Source organism: Pyxicephalus adspersus, chromosome 1 (assembly GCF_032062135.1).
Source record: "Pyxicephalus adspersus chromosome 1, UCB_Pads_2.0, whole genome shotgun sequence".
In the NCBI taxonomy this organism is placed as follows: Eukaryota; Metazoa; Chordata; class Amphibia; order Anura; family Pyxicephalidae; genus Pyxicephalus; species Pyxicephalus adspersus.
Window position 1 is genome coordinate 153,123,724 of NC_092858.1, and position 23,403 is coordinate 153,147,126.

Below are 23,403 nucleotides of genomic sequence, written 5' to 3' on the forward strand. Positions count from 1 at the left end.
ACATATAAACAATGATAAAAGCTCAGCCTACTTTGGTGAAGCTTCTGTTATAGCATTCAGCAGCTGCTGCTTGGGACAGCTGTCCTTGACTGACCCTTGCTGGATTGGCTGAACGCAATGGTAAGAGCAATGCCTGTCAGAGACATATGGGGATCTGGTTTTGCCAAAGGTAAAAGGACTACAATCTTCTCTCTTCGTTCTTTGACAAAGACTTCAGAGGACCTTTAGGAATAGAAGAGGGGCACACAAACAAGCTCACTTTTCTATCCAAGATGGTCTCAAGACTATTAAAGAGTCTGGTTTTAACAAAATAGGGAGACCCAAAAAAAGCCTGATAAAGCAACTAATTATTACTATCCAAGGGCTGGTTAGCTGCAATGTATTGCGTTTTTTTCCATGGGTTTAGATATTCTTTAACCCTTTTGCTGTCAGAGATTTCGTCTTTATTTCCTGCACTAAGTTAAAATGCACATTTAAGGCCTAAATATTACTTATCCACTGGACATTATATATTATCTGAAGGTGGGGACCCTGTAAAAAAAAAAGTTGGTGGTAGCTGATTGCACTACTGTTAATCACATCCTGATTTTTTTCAGTGCACATAATGCAATATCATTCCCAATATTTATGTGTAATATTCATGATAAAGTTATGTCGAGTAAATACATACCAAAAATGTGAAGCCCATAAACATGATCAGGTGGCATTACAGCCACTGATTCATGTGACTGTAATGGTACCTGATCATATTTATAAGCTTGCTTTCATCTAATAGAAAGCAGATAGTCCACAATACACAAGTGAACAAATATTTGGTTGCTACACCCTCCAGGAGTTTTCTTACACGCCATTAGTGCCAGCGTAGTATGGTGTATGCTGCTGGCATTGAAAGGATTAAAGTAAATCTATTCTTTGTCCATGCAGGACACGCACCACATGTTTACCTTCCTTTCACTCCTTCATTGTATTGACCTTCAGCTAACATAAGTGAAAGGACAGCTCTGTATGAGCCAAAAGTCACTGGAGTCTTAGCCTGCACAAGACTACTGACTGTCTGACAGTGCTGCTTGGTCCAAGTCTATCAAATAGAACAAGATACATTCTCCTCCATAACCAGCTTTATTCAATGTAAAATTTGGCCTACAGTGCTAATGAGAGCAGAAGGGAATTGCTAGGGTTGTGGTTAAAATAAAAATGTCTATGGACTACACTTGAAACTTCTGTATTTTGGTAATAGTATAATAGTGAAATAAAACAGACAACTAATAAGAAAAAAAACAAAAAAAAAAATCTTTTCCTAATTGGGTAAAGCACAGACTTGTGCTAAATGGTAGACCCCTTTAGAACTCATTAATTACAAGATCAAGCTTTTGTAGTCTTTTACATTTTTATTCATACAGTTTATCTCTTTTTTTATATATATGTATATATATATATATGTATATATATTTTTTTTTGTACACGCTATGTGGGGAGATAATAAATTAGGCCAATGTCAGAGGTGAGCCCAGTGAGAGTAAGTAAATACCTATATACAATTATTACACTTACACAGTATTTAGTCTTCATGCGTGTAGCATGAAAATACATATCCGATGCATTTGATGAGCTGAAATCAGCCCATTTTTGTCTAAAAAATGTAACACTGATTTTTGATGACTGAGCAAAGTTTCATAGCAGCTGATACACAATGTTATTTCTGGTATATTTTGGTTCTACAGGAAAATTTGTACTCAAAGATGACGTCTAAAAAAAGGCATCAATTTTAGCTGCAGAATATTGCTGCTGCATTAATGTCAAGCTAAATATTAACATATCGGCTGAGACTGGTTTGACTGGTAATTGGTTGGTAATCCCTTTACGTTTGTATGCTTGGAATGTTATAAAGCAAGTGGGTGAAATACATTTTGAGTGTGTCCAGATGCTAAACATCAGCATAGGCAGTTACAGACTCAAAGTTTACTGCGGCACTTTCAGAAGCATGTGTAATAGTTAACTTCAGTAGCTTCAAGTGAACTCTTGTAGTGGTACATATACACAACAAACCACCAGTATTTAGGGAAACAACTCTGTAACATACTGGTTGATATACAAAGGGTGAGACTGTAGGAGACATGGTTCAAAATCGCAGTCCTTGTAGATTGTCAATTTCCAAAAGTTGAAATATGTCATATAAGAAATATGTAATATGTATGTAGAACAACAGGAACACAGTGTAATCACAAATAAATTAATAATACTATCAAAATAACAGTCCTGTATACTCAAATTAAAGACTGTCATGGTTTGGTATTAATGCCAATAGAAGTTTGTTGGATACAATACAAGATTGGTCTCTTACATTAGTGCAGAACTGGCAATTTTGATGAACGGGTGATACTTTCTATAAATTTTATCAAGCTCACTTAGGTGACATCACAGGTCATAACTAATACAGTGATAACCTTATAAAGTGCAGCTTTTAAAAAAACTTCCCCGGGCACATTTATATTAAGGAAATTCTCAGACATTCCCAAACTGCATAATGTAACTCTACTCTCTTAACTGTAATCTCTAAAATATATGCTGTTTCATTTTATATCCAATGGCCTATACCCATTCCATTTGTTGGGTAACCCAGGGGTAACAAACCCTATCAAATGGCAGTGCCTTCCTAGCCATAACAGATAGATTTTCTATAATGCACTGTAGAATGGATGTGCAGAAAAGTGAACCGCCCAAGCTTTAGTTATAAGTCCCAAGTTAAGCTCCAAGTTAGGAAGTGGATATTCCTTGGCCGAACATGCTTGCAGGCAGAATACACCACTCGCATTTAAAACAAGGAGTTAAACAAAACATAGACTAAGCAATTCAAATTCATTCCGGAATGCAATTCTCTGCGGTAACCATTTCAGCGGGGCTCTCAGCAATGTTTAAACCTATTTCATACTCTCTGGACTGTTTTCCTTTGGGAAGAACATGATATTTTTCAGCTAACAAAACCATTTTCTAAGTAGTAGCAGAAAAGCAAATATGTCAGTAAAAATAGACATTACACATTTGCATGAATTGCACAGAGCCGGTGCAAAATGTAATAAACCCCTGGCTTTTTTTCCCCGACTGCTCTATTCAAAGGAAACATTAAATATAGCAATTTCAAAATACATTTATGAATACATTTACGATACTATACAATAACCATTTCCATCTTATATTACCATTTGAAAGTAAGAGATATACATGAAGCTAATAGAAAGTGTATAATATATTTTTAGGAGTGTGGAAAATATATTTTATCACAGACTTCATCTGGAAGGAGATAAACAGCTTTATTGGGGCAACAGCAGTGGGCAAACATCAGTAGCCTATAATAGCCAAAAGGTATCATATTCAATCATTGTGACTCTGAAAACAGGTAATAAGTGATGTACACTGTGTTACAACAATGCTTAGAACATTCGTTATGTATGCATTGCCAACCTGCATGGAAAGGGCTCCACCACTGAGGGATAACTGTATACTGAGAAAAAGGAATCTGTTCTACCTCATTCTCTGCCCCCACACATATGCTTACCTTTATCAAGCACCTGTGGCCTGAAGGAATTTTTTATCACCCTAAAATCTTCTTTCCATTGGCCATACCTGTGCAGTCAATCCCCATTGATTTTCTGTGTGGATCCAGATACAGCAGCTGCTTAGGACAAAGCACCATGAAGATTGTCATCCATGGCGACTAACTGCACAGTGGTGGTGACATGAAATAAATATACAGACCTCAATATTTTGTGCTGCATAACATTTTGGAATTTTCCTTGAAAACTAAATCTTGGGTTATGCGTGTGCTTTCATCCCATATGCATCTGAAATGAAGCACCTACTTCATCTTCCACATTTCCACCTATGGAGCTTGTCTGAACACATGGGATACAGCAACAGTGACTGACACCCCTTAGAAAGTCAGTGAGTCTTCAAGGGGATCTGTAGACAGGAGGTGCATCTTCTGAAATGTCCTTGGGTCATTGGGTTTACTTAACAGGGCCATTCCAATTGTCACATGTGTGCCCCAGAGGCACTCAGCTACCCCCAGGACCACAAGCAGTAAAACTTCATGACCTTCCCAACATATAGCAATTCTATCTCCAAAAGCCTCCATCTATTTTAGTAGTTTCCCTACTGCCCTGCTTATTTACTAAATAGTCCAAAATGTCTCCAGATAAATAACAGATCCTTGACTACAGGCTTACACTCTTTTCCAGTAAAAGGTTTTCCCAGACTTTACCATTTCTTGCAAAACATTTGCAAAATGTGGCATTGGGTGCTCCTTTAAAGGTTCCTATCTTAAAGACACTGGCCCAAAAAAGAAAGAATCCTCCCAGACGAAAGCTGCATATTTCTTTGTAGGTTCGAGTTCAAAATCCAAGTTCTCAAAAACTCCATCAGATGATCCTACCTTTTTATATTACTAACCTATTACCTCTGCACTCCAACCTGACCTCACATTCTGTTTGGAAAAAGTCACCCCATCCATTAAAGGTTAACTAACCTAATAGGTTAAAGGAAACTCAAACCGTTTTCCACTAAGGGTCAGGGGTGCAGCAGATAGTGGTGAAACAGGTAGGAATCTGTCCTTTCACTTTAAGGCATCAAATTAGTTTTTTTGTATATAAAAAAAAATGTTTTTGAAAACATATTGGAAGGGTTTTGTTAGGATATATTTTAAATACAAATTGTATGCTGCATCTGTTTCTTGAAGCAGATAATGAATGTATCCTTAAACAGTTTTTGTCCTAATAAATATTAAAGTGAGTTTTGCTTTATTTTCATCAAGAAAATACCTATGATGATTTTAAGTATTAATGTCTGACTCACATGCACCCTATTAAATGTAATATTGAGAAAAGATATTAGAATATGAACTTACATGATTAATATAAACTTCCTATTGAATCAGAAAAATATTTATGCAAATGGCTAACTTTGCAAACTCTAATTTAAATAATGCCTTTGTATAGAGAGGGAGAAAGCTTATCCATGCATTAGCGCTAATCCTAGCAGTCATAGCTGGGGATATCAGTCCTAAAGATTATACATGAAGCCGGTGCTGTCTGGTAATTTGAGGTTAATGGTGGGTTATCAGTCTTCTGTTATGGGGATATTTCTGCCATGTGTTTATTTCTCTCACTGAAGAAAAGATTAATGTTCATTTCCTTTTTGAACCAACTATCTGGCACAACAGAAGACGGCAACAGGTATTCTGACAATAGATTACTGTCAGCTACTTCATTAAAGATACACATACATGTTTGTGACTTTACACATATATGAACAAATTTTTTTTTCTTTTTGATGTTTGTAACAGTTATTGCACTATTCACAAATGATTTCTGCAATTTAAATCTGAAAATTTTTATAGGAATCAAATGCGAAATCTGGCCATAACAAAGACCAGGTACTTCAAGGAGTGTAGATATACTGTCTCAGGATAATGAAGGTATCCTAATTATGTCAAAGTGGAACCCTTTAGGATTCAGAATGTGTTTTGGACTCTTTCTGAAAGATAACAGTTCCTGTGCCCTCTAAACCTTGCATTTCAACAGGAATGGACATATGGAGGTGAAAACTGTGCCACTGTGCCTGAGCCAACCGGCCACCCCAAGGCCCAAGTAAGTTAGGCTTTGGGCCCCAAGTAAATTTAGTACACTGTGCTACAGTGACCAACCACTGACCAACCACTGTTGGTCCTTCAGATCCAGAAGATGTGCCACAGTCAGTAACCACATTCTTGCCTTTGCAAGTCTCTGAGTCTAATTCACTACCAATTTCTACATCCCCATGACTTGCTGCCCTTTTGTGCTTTGCGTTTATTATAGGGAGGAGCAAAATCCAATCTTTCCCTAGTATATTCTGTATCTGTTTACCCAAGGAGTAAAGCATTTATCACTCTCCCATATTGGGCAGCAGCAGCTCGTACTGATACTACTACTACTACTACTACTACAGCTCATACTATTCTGTGGCTGTTAATAAGCCCGATAACCAGAATAAAAGAAAATGTTATTGTCAGATACAGTTCATGCCTTTTCAAAGTGCCTGCTTTGCAGACAAGTCTTCTGCATTCTGTCTGTGATAAGCTACAGATGACATTCAGTGCAAGAATTCAGCACTGCTTAGCATACCTAAGCAGATATATCTCGCCATGAAATACCTGCCCCTCTATTCTCAGATCATTAGGTAAGTGATAGCAGTGCCTCCTGATGCCACTGATAACGCTGATTATAGCATCTGTTAAAAAAAAGAAGGTGCAGGAAGAAGTGCAGCCAAGGTGGGTACAAGGGCCCGGATAATCATTTTAATAATTGGAAAAAAAAGAACGCAATAACATTTGTAGCCTAAGATTTTAATGGAACATAAATCAATATATGCGTTGATCTCAGATTACATTTTTTCATTTTATTGAGTTGCTATTGGCCACCAGCTTATGGCAACCATTTCTCTACCTGTAATTTGAAAACAATCCAGAATTAGACACTGATAATGCATATGTAGCACTCAAATTCATTGTAATGTCGTTTAGATACTAATGTGCTTTTGTCAATTGCAGGAACTTGAAAACTGAATAAGAATGAGATATAATTTGAGCCTTTAAAAGTGTAACATTACTCAGTTGACAATTGAGTGCTTGTGCAGCTGTAAATGATGAAAAGATACATTTACATTACAGCCTGTGAATGCACTATTAGAGAGAATCAAAGAAAGCCATTATATCTTCTTAAAAAAAGATAATGCTTCCATTTGAAGGAAATTAAGCTCCTTCTGATGCAATGACTCTCCATTTTAGATGTGTTAAAGCCGCGGCCTACAATTTACTGCTAGGGTACAGAGAGTATTCCTTGTATATGGTGGATATTTAAGGGTTTATCCATTACACAAGCATAGACACTATTTTTCTTTTATTTTAACTGCATTTTAAATAGGAGAACATTTCAAACCATGATGGTCTTATAACGAATAATAAAGTTACAATTTTACTTGCATTTTATATACATCGCTCTGTCCAGTGTTAGCTTGAGTTTAGCTTAATATACTGTTATCAGCCAGGTCACCATTGACCAACAGGGGAGATTTACTAACAGAATTTCGGCTGTTCACTTAGCAACCTTGCAAGGAATAATTTACTTAGCTTAGGAAATGCGGTGAAAATTCACTTTGCAAAAAAATACTCAATCATGTGCAGAAATGTACATAGGATTTTTCTGTGCATATATTGGATGGTTAAGGGGAGTATTTTAATTTTCGGGAGTATTTTAATGTAATTAGCCAAAATTTCTTTAGTAAAACAACCCCAATGTCTTGCTAAGGAGCAGTGAAGAACACTTACTGGGCAAAGCAAAAATAATATTTCCCACACATTTATTACCTTGTACATGCTTTATATAATATGTTCTGTATCATACTATAAACAGAAATTGGACTTTTAAAACAATAAATTAAGCCCATGTCAGACAGTTAAAAGATAATATATATACCTGCCAGAGCCGCGGACCATGTCCCCAATACAAATCCAATGTTCGGGGAAATGGGTGGGCCAGAGCTGCGGACCGCTGAGAGAGTTCAATGGGCCGTATTTAAAAGCCTAATGGGCCATATATGGCCCGTGGGCCATAGTTTGCCCATGCCTGGTCTAGTGTAATCTATTTAGCATAAAAATTAAATAAAAAATGGTCAGAAACACTCTTGTTTTTACAGAAATGTGATAACATGCCTGAAGATTTTTTGAAGTTCAGATGTCTAAAAGACAATCCTTGGAGTCACAGCAACAATTTCTCCAAAGGAGACCTAGGACATTCAGCAGAAGACCTGGGGAAAAAGCCTCAGCTAGTAACTCCTCTGTTTTTAATTCATTTGTTGAACTGCAGAACTCTGCTATCTGTACTTACTACAGCAAGATCACCAAAAATGGGAAAAGACCCTATTGAAGTAGAGGTGTGCCATTGTAAGACATATGAAGGAGGGGGGCATGTTTTTTTGGCATCTTGGGTATTTCCTTCTTGTGTTTTTTTACCATGGCATAAGCTCTGGTTTCAAATATACCCACAAAGTTTCAGAACATCTGAAAAATATACGGCCCTAGGACACAACTGAAAAAGTTCCATCTATTTGTGGATGTTTTAAAACCAGCAGTAAGGGGAATATGTGAAGGAAGTAACAAATGACTTTGTGTATGGAGGCTGAGTAATGTCTACATGGTGTTAGACTGTGAACAGCAAGCCACTAATTAGAAGAGAAAGAAGTTTCTATCTGCAGGGCTCAGACACCACCGGCAATGCAGGTTCCCAGCCTCTCCCTACACCAGTACATATGAAGCTGTCATTCGCACAGAAGGAACTGTCACAAACACTCACCCTGATACATCCACTGTACGTTGTATGGTGATTTCTTGTGGGCGATATGAAGTGAACAGCAGTGCGAATGGCAGATGGAATGTGAGCATCTGTACACAATTCTATTTCAATATGACAAAACAGAAAAGATCTTGAAAAGGTCAGCAATACATGCATAGCTGCAGATGGTGATGTCTGGTGATTTCAATAGAAAATTTTGCTATTAATTCTTGTATGGTGTAGAGCACACAAAACAAAAATTGGACAAATCTGGCAGAAGGGTTCAACATAAATCACTAATTTCACCCTAATTAAAGTGCAGGTAAACACAAATTTGTATATTTGGTTTATTTGCCATCATTGTATTCAATTTTGGTATGCATTTTTTTGCCAGATCACTTTGCTCAGACACCATTCTACAATAACCAGCTATGTGTTCATTTAGTTGGTGGTTGGGCAGCCTAACATGCCTCAATAAATAGGAAGCCCAACTGAAGGCGTTCATATGGCAGGCTGACACGTCTGCTACCAACTGCAAGACATTGACTTAGCATTGGTACCCTGTAACAAGAAGTATTGCTATTTGCAGGAAAGTAACAGTGAAACAGATTCACAAAAAACTACTTGCTTAACAAACTAATAAATATAGTACGCATGTATACCGAAAAATCAGCACTTTTCCAAAACTCTGCCAAATATATTACAATACAAATTAACAGGCTATTAAGAATTGGAATTAAAGTAAAAGTTGTGCTGCAATATTTACTACTAATCTAGCAATTTTAGTGTTTTTTTCTGCCAGTAAAAGTCCTCAGTCTGGTGTCCATAATAAATGAACACACTTCTTCTGAGCCAAGGTTGTGAAATGATCTTGGGGGGCAAAAGTAGCACAATAATATGATCAGATTGTTACTTTGCTTCCTAATCCTAATAGGCTTTTTGTCATCAGATAAATAGATTGGCTGTTAGCATGAATTCCTCCTCACGCATGCCAGATCTACTGTACAGGGACGGCACAAGAAGCTGATATCAGGCCATTGTCAGGTACCTAAGATGCTTCCATAAAACAGTACATGCAATGATGTATTAATGATTACAAAGTTGCATTAATTTGTATTATTTAATTTTATTGATTTTTTTTTTGGGTTACTTTTTTTTTCTTCTTAGTTTTGCAAAGTTTATGGAAGGGTTACAACTCATGTTACATTACAAAGATACAGCCTTCATTGTTGTGTCACATACATTACACAGCCCAACAAACCTTAACACTGTGCTTGTGGCATTTTTGGTAGTATGGTGCAGCACAATGCATTCCAAAGCAGATGTGAATGAATGAAACGGCGGCACAATGAAGCTTGTAGTACTTATTGTTTCATTTCACAATATTGCACAATCTGTCACAACGAGTGGTGTGAATTTCTCACAATCCAGACCCCAGTCAGTTTTTTTTGTTTTTTTGTGTCACATTACAAATGTTTAACCATCATTAATGAGTGTTATGTCACATGCATTGCACAGAACAACAAACTAAAAATTGTGCATTCAGTATGTTTAGAAGAGCGGTGCACTGCAATGTATTCCAAAGCAGATGTGAATATTTGGAAGCACAGCACATCTAGGCATGTAGATGTAGCATTTCATTGTTTCATGTTACAGTAAGACACAAATTATCACAACTAAGGAGGAGAGCAGAAGTGGTTGTGGGAGTCAGAACTAAGGTAAGTTTTACTCCTACCGCATCCCCAGAAGCAATTACCCTTGCAATGGGGAGAGAGACTCACTTAAAAGGAACCAAAATACTTTTGCCTGTAGTTCAGTTTTAAAGTCAGTTCACCATGATGAATACAGTGTTTTGTCATCACCATCTATTGTTTGTTAATTTTTATTATCTACAATGACCTTTATAATTCATGAACAGCTTACTCAAATAAATCAACTTTTTTCTGTAATGAAATGTAAAATCTCAGACATCATCATGCGGGCTATCATTCCAAAAATCAGCATCAGCTTCAAACTGCAGTTTACTGTTTGTTTCCATGATGTGTTTATTGAGAAAAGTTTGGAAAGGAGCCATTTACAGTGGAGATAACGGTTAATTAAATAAAATACCGAGAAGTAATCTAGACTTTTATTAGCTACTTACACAAACAAATATACCTGTTGTCAAACAACCTGCACATTGTGGTTCTTTATAAAGCAGATCTTTTTGGTTCTACCATATATACATGTGGGTCAAAGATATGGAGCCAATCTTATACCTCTTTCAGACAGTCTAAGGCTGTTGGCTGCTCCCAGCCACTTTGTTTTGCGGTTGAGGTTGCGGTGCGTTCTTGCTTCAGAGAAAGAAAACCAAATGTGCAGCCAGAAGCAACAGAACACTTTCAGGAACCACACCACAATCTACCGCAGCCGTGTGCAAACAAATACACAATATGGAACCCCATTCAGTTAAATGGAAGTGGCTGGGAGCCCAGTTGAGCTTCTGGTAGAGCACTGCATGCATCTTATAGTGGGAAATGGCTCAAAGTTTGTTAAAGGGTTAATCTGCCAATACCACTAGTAGATTCAACAAAATGCACATTTAAGAGAGTAATTACTAATTAGGTTTACATTATACATTTATAATAAAGTCACTAGGGCCCTGACTTTTTAACGTTCTCTAAGACTGTAGGAGATAGATCATCATGGGTGAACCTGGGTGATATAGCAAACCTAGAAAGAATTGAAAACATTTACCTATTAGCAAATGATTTTTAAGAAATTCATTCCAGGTTTCCTGTATCACCCAGGTTCTCCCATGATAGTCTATCTTCATCAGTCTTGGAGAGCTTTATTAAATCAAGTCTTATACACCAATATATTTTCCTTCACCCATTTAATATATAACATACAAATACCTGCTTACATGTTGAGCAGGGTGCTTTTTTTCCTGTCCACACTACATTTGCAGATGCTGGTAAATCCGTTGAATAGAGAAGGATAATAGACTAGGTCACCTTAGGGGGATCTAAAGAACTCAGCGTTAACTAAATTTGACAAGTTTCACTGTGTTTGCTGCAGACAGAACAGTTGTCTGTTTATTCCTAATGCAAACAGAAGTGGTTCACTTTCCTTGATTCAGGGCTTTTATAGCTTTCAGGGTGCAGTAATAATGACTTATTACATGTTTATATGGTGATTGGATCACTATATTCATTATATATCCAGTCAGCATAGAAAAACCTCAACTCTAACTTGTTATTTTAAAGTACCCCCGAGTTTGACTCTTTTATTTCTAATATACTAATTGTGTATTTTCAATATTGACTGAAAGCATGAAATATACAAGGCATTTCATCCCTGCAAAAAGTGAGTGGTATTTAATGCCCTGCTCAGCAATCCACCTAAAGGACAACTCCAAATAATGGAGGAAAAGGCACCATGCTAAAGTACAGCTCTTGGTAGGAGCCTAGGTCATCTTGCTGAAGATTTAGCTCTGTGTACACCCTAAGAGGTATATTACATACTTCTGTTCATATTTTTATTGACTATTAAGATTGGTTTTGAGGAAAGAGCCAACACTTCTACATTTCTTTCACAATATTCTTAAGGGATTCTTTACAAATGTACAGAAAATGTAATATTTAAAATATAGAAGTATTGAATAATCCAGATTTTATAAACATGTATTTGAGTTTGGTCTTAACCTAAAAAGTAATAACATTAAAATTTAACTTTTTGTAATGTATAAAATCAGGATTAAAATGATGTGTGAATATCTGATTGCATATTAGTTTAGCTTCACACTACTGAAATCTACTGTTTAAATTCCATATTAAGGGGTAAATTTACTACTAATTCCTATTACCAGTTAAAGAAAAAAATGTTTTATTCCATTACAATTTAAATTTCTTTGGAATCCTAGTTGGGGTGTGTACATTTTTGCTGACTACAACTTTTGCCACATATGAACTGTTCCACAACTTTGACTCCACAGCTCTGGGCTATATCCATAATATTACCAGGTAAAAGGCAATTCCTCCTTATTTCTCATTGCCAAGTTGACTTACCTTCCTGTGGATGGTTTCCTGCGATAAGTAACATTCTTCAACTTTACTCTTCCACACTCACTCCTAGCAATCAGCAGCCATGCGGAGACAGTAGCCAGGCATCAAGAGAACCAATACACTAAAAAAGAAAGTAACTTTGGGCAAATTCTAGTAAATGTTTATTTGTTCCTTGCAGTTCATGTTACTTTAAAGGCTGTGTAAAATGTGGCTGTTGTCGCTGTTGGGAAAACTCTACTCTTTGCTTTCCTGCTACTTAACACGCTCTACATACACGTTCAATCGTGAAGCCACTTGATGAATGTGTGCGGTGACATCACAGCATCATTAAAGAATAATTATCTCAGATTTGATCAATATTCACTAAGCAATGTGGTTTTATGCAGACTTAACATTCTGCTAAGGACAGAAGCAAAGTATGGATTTTTCTGTCTTTGTGGCTATTGCAATTAGCAGATTTCACAATCAATTTTTTTTTAACCCAGCATCCATGATCACATCTATCAAGTACATAGGAGTATAAATGGGTTATATGGTCCTACACTGAATGGTAAAAAACAAATGTCTAAATACAACACTAAAATACATACATAGTATCTGTTTCATTTGTATGTCTGTCCATCTAGAGCTCAAAGGTATCCAGCTTTGAGGACAGCAAGGATGGTGGCCTGAGTGTTTTTAAACAATACAGCTAGGTCACTTTATGTCCACCAACCACTGAGCAGGCAATGCAGGAGCAGCGGCTGACAAGTAAGTCATAACTCTACCCTCTCCTCTCATTAGCAAATTCTGTGTTCCCATGTGCAGGCAATACAAAAGATTGACCCCTGGTGCTGCCTCTCCCTCTCCCAGTTTGCTGTATCAAAAGATGCTTATACCATGTCAAATTAACAGTACTGTAGTTGTATTCAAAATCCAAGGTAATGATGTTATAGAGGATACATACCTGCATTCATTCATTCTGTCTGGAGTTTAACCCAAATATGCGTCCAGTTTCTCCTCCATAATGATATTGTAACTTTGCCTGGAATGGGCATAATGTTTCCTTAATACCCAGACAATAAATAAAAGTTTTTGGAAATAATTTCCGTGATTTGATCAGCAGGACAAGAATTTATGAATGCTGTATACACAACGCTGTTCAGTTCAGTAGAGAGGGGAAGTGTGGAGAGGGAAGGTGGAGGATGAGCGAGAGGCACCCATTGCGTCCTCCACCATAGGAGATTATGGTAGTTGTCTTGGTTGTGGCAGATTGCTAATTAACATTGGAGGACTACTGTACACCATAAAATCTTTACTATATATAGTTTTTTTTTTTTTTTTTTACCGAAGATGATGATAACTGTTTGTCTTTGGCTGCAATCATCCACCATGTGTACATAACTATACACATTTATTCCCAGCCCCCCAAGGGGTAATGCCTTTACACCCCTCATTATGGTCCTAGAAGAAAATGTGTTGAAAATATTAACCATTATCCTGGTGATGATGTAGACAACACGCACAATTCTCTTCTTAGACACCTAATAAATGAGGGCAATTATTTTTGCTGTCGTAATTGTTGAGAATCATTTAGCAGGCTCAGAATAAACTCTATGCATGTTGGAGAAAATGCTTGCAAACCCTGACAAAGAGGGACGAGAACAGGAAGGTGTACAGCTTTGAAAGCACTGTCAAAGAGAATAGTCAGATGGTTGCTGTATAATGCTGTGGAATTAAACTCGATGGGGAAGGAGGTATGCTTTTTGGAGCCAAGTTTTTTTTTCTTTAATCTTGGCACGAGCATTGTAATCTAACAGAGAGAAAAAAAACTATGCAACATATTCTTTTTAAGATTTATTGCGCTCATAACCTACTGTATTTTGCATTTGTTGGCAAACCGGAAAAAAAGACAGAATTATAATAATTTGATTTTCCAGCAGTCTTATAGGAAACCTGTGCTGAGAGAAAAAGAGGAATTGTCATGACTGACCTTTTATAAAAATGCTAGCTGCCTGGCTGCCTAGGGTGTCAACACTTTCTAGTTTACTGACCTCCACAACATATGTCGGCAGTGAATGATTTCACATATTGAAGAACTACCACAATCCACAGTCTAAAAACATTTTTAGAAGGGAGGTCTTCATGGGCAACCTTCATACTTTTCTCTGTACAGTATTTCTGTGTTTAATAGCACAGTATAAAGCCATTTAATGATATGATAAGAGTAGTTACCAATAGCAGTCATTTTAGTTTACTAGTTAAATTAGTAAATAATTACTGAGATGGCAGATATGGAGTGCACCTGTCACTTGTACACCATGAAGGACGTTTTGTGAAATGATGTAAACCACACAAACCATAAAAACCTTAGGAAAGTGTTTTCTGTACCTTAATGCTGACTCCCCATCAAAGTACTGGAAACTTTAGGCCTTGGGGGCAAAAACAGCCAACTACCCCTTTCATGATGAGCTAAAATAAATTACATGATGGAAAGTATGCCATGGTGCCACAGTGCTTGGTGGGAATGGTACCAAGGGCCTAGGTTTTGGTGCACCTTTTCACATCATAAAGAATGATCCTCCTTTGTGGCACTTGGTATTTATTCACAGCACATCTTGGAGGTCAATAATGGTAGACTCTATTATGCCAGGTGCTGTTGTCACAGTTCTAAAGTGGGAGCAGGTAGCTTTATCTTGCCCAGCGCCCAGATCAGATCCTATCTGCCACCCAGCCCAAACCAATATGTACCCATAAATATAGTATTACATTGGTAAGCTATTCTTTAAAACTATGGTCAAATTTACCATGACAGTAAATAAAACATTACAAGAATTAATCCAGGGTGAGACATCATAGGAAGACAGAGAGAAATGCAGTATGGTAAAGCTTGCAGACTGGTTCATACAAAGGGTTCATCATTATTTTCCTGTGAAATGGCAGGGTATGTATTCTTGAGTTCAATCTTAAGAACACGTCATAACTCTGCTTCAATAAATTATCTAACAGTCATAAACATCTATTGCAAGTCTCCAAATTAGCTCCTATAGTTGACCATTCCTCTGATAATGAAATGTGTTTGAAATAGGAACAATGAAAAACTGCGCTAATAGCAGGCACAGACAACAAATATTCTGGCCTCAGTCTATTTACATGTTAGAAGACCACCTACCTTCTGAAACAAACAAAATAGTTCCCAGAAAATATTAAGACCTTAAATTATTAAGATCCATGCATTTGGCATTGAAAACTATGTAAAAATAAAGCCTTTTTTAGATATCGTTTTATCATTTTTTGCATTTTTCAAAAGCTGAAAATGTATGTTTTTTAAGCTTTGCAGTGTACATTATAGACATAGTTTTCATGCATTACAATTTCACTGACTCTTGTGTAATTCACATTTTGCTGAACAATTCACCAAAAATGCAGAAATAAAGATGCATTCAATGTATTCCATCAGCAACACATCTGAAATGTGAAATGTGAAAATGGCCTAAGGAGTCCTTGAGGATTAGATGAGTTCCATGTGATCTGGCTTCTTTTTTATCAGTATGTGGCTACAATCCAACGTGTGATAGAAATGAACAGACAGTGAAGAAAATGGCATGTTAGTACAACTCATCAGATCTTGGGTGATCCTAGCGTTTTTGATTATCCCACTGCCTGCATCCAAAGACATGTGATAACCATTGCACTCAGTTTGCACTTTAAAAACTACTTTTGCATTTTTTTCTCAACCAGGGTTCCTTGAGCAATTTGTGACTCTTGGGTCAGTTTAACAGATACCAATAATCTTTTGGGCTTTATGAAAGGGTGGCAACCTTCCCAATAGCTATCAATGTAAGAAGCATTTTTCCCACTGATCACCATATTATTATACTGTGAGCTGTGGATAAAGGAATTACAGCAGGTGTTCCTTGAGACCTGAAAGTTTTTTTAGGGTGTTCCCCCATGTTAAAAAGGTTGAGAAACACTGACCCAGTGGAGAATGGCATTGTTAACACTGCAATGGCACTGTAGCTAAATTCCAGCATTCTCTATCTTGCACAATGATTAAACAAGTATGGACACTTCTTGGACTTCTGACTTTCCTTTAATCTGTATCTGCGGTCAGTGACTCAAAAAGTATTAAGTCCATATGGTCTTTATAACAGCAACTAACATATCCAGTCAATTAGTATTTCATCAGCTGAATATCCTAACAAAGGATTACTTTTCACCATGGTACAAGCAAGCCCACCTCAAACTGGAAATAATAAGTCTTGTAGTCTATCTACAGCTGGCGTGCCGTTGGTTACCATGCCTCATTTGATTATTAAGGAGAAGTTACTGTGCATGTTTTTTGCCACACACAAAGCATGCTTACAAGCCTCAATAAACACAAATTCCTTATGCGTTACTGACACTCATAATTAGATTCCCAGCATGAAGAAGCTGACATCCTTCTAGTAACATATTTTCCAAGACAAGTCGACCAGGAAAATAATTATGTATTACAAATAATCACCGGACCTTAATTTCTAGAGCCTTCCCTTTGCCAGCTTCTTGGTAGAATGTATCTGTTTACTGTAGTGGGCTGAATAGTAGCAGAGAGGGGAAAAAAATGAAATATTTTGTTGTTTGTACTTTTGCCATTTAGGGAAGAGTTAGAAGATGTGCCAGGTACATCCAGCTGTCTGCTAGCAGATATAAAGAGGGAGCAGCTGCAGAGGTATAGATTCACAAAGACAAGCTGCACCTGCTAAAATAAACATGGCATTACTATATGGAATTAGTAACAACACTTAGCTGAATTTAGAAGCATTTAAAAATGTGTAGGGGCTCGTAAAATTTGGACCTTGTTCTAGCTGTAGCAGCATTAAAGGGAAACTATTTTTCTTTTTCTTTGGATATAAATTGGAATGTGACTAGATTAAAAAGAATAAAAGCATTAGCTAAATTTTAATTTTGAATAGCAGAGGCTGCATTTCTACAAGCCTTGTTCAATGTATTGTTTGTAGATATATGTGTTCATCCAGGAAGAAATATTACATACCCAACTTTTGGCGATAGGTAAGAGGACACGTTTAAGGTCAAAGTTTGTAGGCAAATGGCACACGCGTGCCTATCCCAGTTCTTGGACCGAAAAAGTTATTACGCAGAAAAATATTGGTAACCCGGAAACCGTAGTTCTTTTATATTACCTTTTCCCAAATAACAAATTGAATAATTTAGAGGTTAAAGCGTACCTAAACTCAACATTTTTACTTTACCTAGAAGGGTAAACAACCATTCTAAATAAAGTAAAAATGCTGTTTTTTTTTAGGTGCGCAGAGCCTTCTGGGATACCTACGTCATGCATGCGCAGTGCGAGATCGGGTGATGTAAAAGGAAGACCAGAAGAAGATAGATATAAGGAAGAAGATCGCAGCGCCCGGCGCTTCCTCCAACCCAGGACGAAAAGGAATTGCAGGATGACGCAGGACCAGAACATGGGAAGGTCCAGCACCATCAAGGGATGTGCAGGATTTAAGGTGTTATTTTTTTATTTTCAAATTAGTTCAACTTTAAATTAAAGATTTAATGCAAAAAAAATGCTTTTTTATGTTAAAAATATTTTTTATAAGTATATTCTCACCCAAAATCCGGGATATTTGAGGAGAAGGAGGAGACAGAGAGATGTCTAAAAGAAATACAGCTTCTCCAAAACAGAGACATTTATAGATATGATATTAGCTCCAAATCACGGTTCCAGAGCTGACACCATGGCTTGAATTATGTTTCTACTATAGTTTCAAGTCAACCCCCAGCTTTAGCTTAAAAAAGTTCATCTTTGGTGAGATACTCACATAAAGGTTGCATGCACAAATAAGAACTTGGAGTAAAGTGTTACATATTACATCAATGCTATTGATCAGGTGATAATATTTCAATATTTGCAGAGCAGGGAAAGGTAACAATTCACAATAAAATTCAGGAAAATCTATTATATGTTTTCACAGCTGACCTGTCAATACGATACAGTTGACCTGTAACATCAATATAACAGTCATGGACACCAACCTACAATACAGCCTAATGGCATAAAAACAATTAATCTACTCGCTGTATTTGAAAGAGTGTATCGTAAAAATCAATCTTAGGAATAAAACCAGATAGCTTTCTGGAAGGACCGCGACTTCAACCACATTTGGCCATAAAATGCAAAGACGAAATCAATGATAAAGCCTTTGTTATCAGTATTGACTGGAAACAAAAAAAAAAGAGGTATAGGATGGACGACATTACTGAACCAATGAAAATGACTCCACAAGCGATTACAGTAACAACAGCTGACAAGCAAGACCACAAGGTCATAAAGTGTGAGATCCAACTCTACATCCAAACAACAATACCAAGACAGTGCAAATATTTCTGTAGTGCAGACATCACACATGTGAAGAATCAATGTGTTTAAATTAACAAAACATTAAATTAAAAGGAACAACTAAGATTTATAGTAAATGCAATTTATTGGTATCATTGAGTCTAGAAAGTACAGAAATACTTAAACAACAAGCAAACTTTAAATGAAGTAGCCCTAATCCTTCTAACTTCTACACCTAAACTAACCCAGTTTCCTCCAAAACAGTTCAAGTCACACCAAAATCCAAACCACACTAGTTTATATCCCATACCTCGGCAGCAAAACCTCTATTCACTATTACGGTGCTTTGTCTAGCCTATCTACTTTGCAAATACACAGCCCACATAAGTAAATAGGACAGTGCCAAGCAGGCATGGAAAGCCGAGCTGTGCAGGGTGTAGGCAAACAGTGGACTCTGTGGGGGTTATTTTATGACAGTGTATGGAGAGAGGAAGAGGAATTATGACTACTTCAGTTAAAGTATACTTATTCTTCAACAAAATGCATAATTTAGTAAACTGCATGTTCTCCATACAGCCTTCTGATGATCTCTAATTCAAACTACAACCATTTTGAAATACAGTTATAAAAGAAAATCTGAAAACATCATAGTGAATCTTACTTTTCAGTATAATTTCACATAGACAATAGATGTATAAAGCATGCGGTTCCAATACTTTGCTGACTGTTTAGTCTACTTTGCCAGTGCTATCCCAGAAGCCAATAAAAAAATGTGATAGAGTTATCTAAATGTAGCATGCAATGTTTGAGTCAATGAGCGACCAAACAAGAGTCTTTAAATGTGGACACCTATCCCAGACCCAATGGTAAAGATACCGGCCAGGTGGTGAAAACCAATGCCAAACCTCCCTTTTAAAGGCTGTGTAAACTTAGCCACATTCTATGTACCAGTACATCTATTTTTGAATCATAAAAAAGGCATCTTATAAAAAGTACTAAACATGCTAGTTTATTACATAGTATAAATCCTAAAGTAGACAGGGTTAAAATGTAAATGTGGGATGATATCCCAGACCCCTACACGACAATATTTGGGTTTGCTAATTGACTCCTTAAGTCTTAGCACTGATACATGGGGGAGATCCTATGCTACTTCAAACAAGGAAGCCCCATTCTGTTAACCAGGGGCTCCAGAAGTGTAGGTAGGGGTAGTAGGAGCATGTCTTGGCAAGTGTAACTACCTAGGGGTACCGGCTGTCTGCCGTCACATTTTCAATAAATAGTCAACTTACAGTGACTATACTTCAATTCTTTTCTTATTGTTACATAAATGCTGTTTGTTTTCCTGAAGACAATATGTTTTTCTTTTTCTTTTGTCTGACTGCCATCAACCAAGGCAGGTAGTGGTGGAACAAATGTCTTATGGGCAAACAGACAATAATAAAATCCTACCTACCATGCGTCAGAAATGTGTTGTATTGCTTTTCTTTTGGAAGATTTTCCCTCCCTCCCAGTCCTTCATCAAATTCATCAAATAAACAGAAAGTAAGGATAAATCTCCTAAACAGTTATACAGAAAGAAATAAAAACCTGATCAAAGTTATAAGGTTTTACCCCCTCCCTACTTCAAAAATAAAAGTGTGAAGATGGAAGGGACAAACCCTTCATTTTCGGATTTGTGTGTGAACAACATTAAAAAAAAAATTGGGAAGACAATGGTGTACTCAACAAAGTAATCTCTTCACCAACAGTTGAAAAATACATTAAAAAAATCACTTACCATGACAAGTTCCATCCACTTCTTCATATCCAACACTGCAGACACAGCGTCCGAGTGGTACCAGCCAGTCCCCATCAGCTCCACAGTAAAGTTTAGGGGTGTCTCTCTCCTCTGCATATTTAATACAGGACCCTCGAACTTCAACAAGAGAAGATGAATCCACCCTTGGAATAGTATCTGGAAACATAGCCAAGTTGCGCACCATATATGGACATTTCTTATAGTAGACGCGCACTGACACCAAAGCAATACAGGCTCCAATATCTTGAAATGCCAGGTAAAATCCTTTTCTGGTAATGGGTCCCACCTCTCGGACCTCAGTGTTTAGTTTCAGAATGCGATCTCCCAAATCCATTTGTGTGAAACTCTCATCGGCTGCAATAGTATCAATCTTACTATACTGATTGGGCTTAAATTTTACAACATGGGCATCGTCAGATTCCATATAGTAAAGGTTAAAGGTCTCCTTACAAGTTCCCACAACCCAAGGAATGCTGTTACAGTCCCTGAGAGTAAACTTCATCTCCACAAAAATCTTCTGTGCTGCATCCCTGGAGATCCAGTTAGTGCGGAGCCAGTTGTTCTGGTTTGCTTCCATGACGTTACATACTTGGTATGTATGAATAGGCCGATTATATTCATCCATTTCTGTGATGGCATCCCACTGCAAATTAAATAAAATGTATTGTTAATATGAGAAATACAAAAAAATAAAATCACAAACAACTAATTTTTATATCAATTTCAAAAATGGACTAAATAGTTGCAAAACTTTACATAGGTAAAAATGTGTCACGATTCATGTGGAATGCCTGGATGCTAGAATGTCCATATGTTGGCACATATAGAAAGGGGACAAACAGGTTACTTTCCAAACACAGCAAAATACAAAAAGTTCAATCAATAAATTAAGGTACGCAGCCTGAAAAAAAGCCCCTTAATATTAAGGTAAGGCTATAGACCTCAAAAAATGTTCTCTTGATAGATGTAACATGTACATGTGTGGTTTAACAAACTGTTATTTAGACTAGGCAGTAAAACAATAAATGGACCTTCTAAAAAGTTTATGTGTAAACTGAGATGTCAAGTTGATGGTGGGTATCAGCCCCACCTAGTCTAGTCTTCCTTGGATTTGCCATCTTGAAAGATTGTGGTAGTAGTTGTGGCTATTTTTGGTTTCAATATCTGGCAGATATGATGTAAGTGTATAAAATGTATTTATATATAATATATATATTTACATGAATTCTTTGTTGCTACTATCAGTCCCAACAAATCTTTATGTTCAATAAATGTCCGTAGAAAATGAATGATTAACAACAAATCAACGATTATTCACAATCATTTTGAACCAATCCGCCAATAATGTACGCACACTAGATACTATCGTTTGAACAATGCAGGAAGAGAAGTGTACTGCAGAACCATCCACAGTTACTGAACGACTGTACACACAATAGACAGTGAACGTTCATCGTCCAAACGGATCCACCAAAACAGTCGTTTGTTTCCAGCCACATTCCTCGTTTATCGGCATTGTTGGCCGGTGTGCAGTTTTTTTGTTAACGAACATCGAACAATCATTAATCGTTCGTTTCGAATGACAAATATTGCACATGTGTACATAGCAAATCACTGTGAGGATGTACAATAAATGTCTTTCCTAGAGTAAATATATCCCTGATTTTTGAACTTGAAGAATGTGCGATACACTATATAATTAGTGCCGTTAGAGCCTTAATTTTTTTTTTTTTTTTTTGTGGTTTGTGTAGAATTGGTGGATGTGACAATAAAAAATGTATAAAATTGCAGTCCTGGCCTATTACCAATAACAGGGAAGTGTGTAATAGATTTAGGATATGATTAAAAAAAAGGACAAGTATAATCAAAGATGTCAATTAAACAGGAACACTTTTAGCAATTTCTTGCAAAGTGTACTGACAACTATTGTGTTAAAGATGATGTAGTCCAATCAGGTCCTTGGTGGGAAAGTTGGTTGTAATCACATGATAATTAATATTGTTGTAAAAAGGAAAAAGGTGTAGGCCAATCAGACAAACACATAACTACTAAACAACATCATTGAGGGCAACCTTGTTAGAAAATAACATTTGAATTTCTTGACAGTTTTAGACAACCACAATCACATGGAGTGGAGTTTTTCTTTAATTGCCTCTCTTTGCCTCTTGTCATGATTCATTATTTTCCTTCTTCCTTATGACTCTGCTAACTTTTCAGACTTGACTACCTTCCAAGCCTGATCTGTACTCAAAATAGCACTTATGTTCACATAGCTAAATGACCATTAAAATGACCCTGACTTAATTCTAAATGCACGCTGTGCACAATGCATTCTGTGACAGTGATTGTAGTCAAAAGACTTTTCATCATTTATTTTAATTTCTTTTTTCTAACAGTTTCTAAACTGCTAAAAAATGCTTTCACAAGTCATGACTGTCAGTCACTAATTTGTCACTAAAGCTACATACTGTATATGCTGTAGCATATATGGGCCTGATTTATTAAAGCTCTCCAACACTGGTGAAGATAGACTATTATGATGGGAGAATCTGGGTGATCCAACAAACCTGGAAATGATATCTTAAAATAATTTTATATTATTTGGGAAATATGTCCAGCCTGCACCAGATTCTTTCCAAGATTGCCCAAGTTCTCCTATGATAGTCTACCTTCTCCAGTGTTGCAGAGCTTTAATAGATCAGGCCTGATCTTTCATACTTCCAGTGACAACAGAACAGGAGCACTGTATATGCAGTGCTGTTCAGTAATTTGAAGGAGGGGGCATAGGAAGGTGGCACTCCATTGCATCCTCTGCCACTGGAATTAACAGCGGCCATCCCTGGTCTGTCATTTATGATCCACCCAGCGAGT

General features: G+C 36.9%; 1 protein-coding gene across 1 annotated transcript in view; it reads right to left on the reverse strand.

Moving 5' to 3' along the window:
- Positions 1 to 23,403, reverse strand: part of EPHA6 (EPH receptor A6) — a 453,819-nt gene that overhangs the window by 305,750 nt on the left and 124,666 nt on the right. The window contains exon 3 of the mRNA XM_072431761.1: positions 20,512 to 21,175. Within this exon, the coding sequence (XP_072287862.1) occupies positions 20,512 to 21,175 (664 nt within the window). The remainder of the gene's footprint in view (positions 1 to 20,511; positions 21,176 to 23,403) is intronic.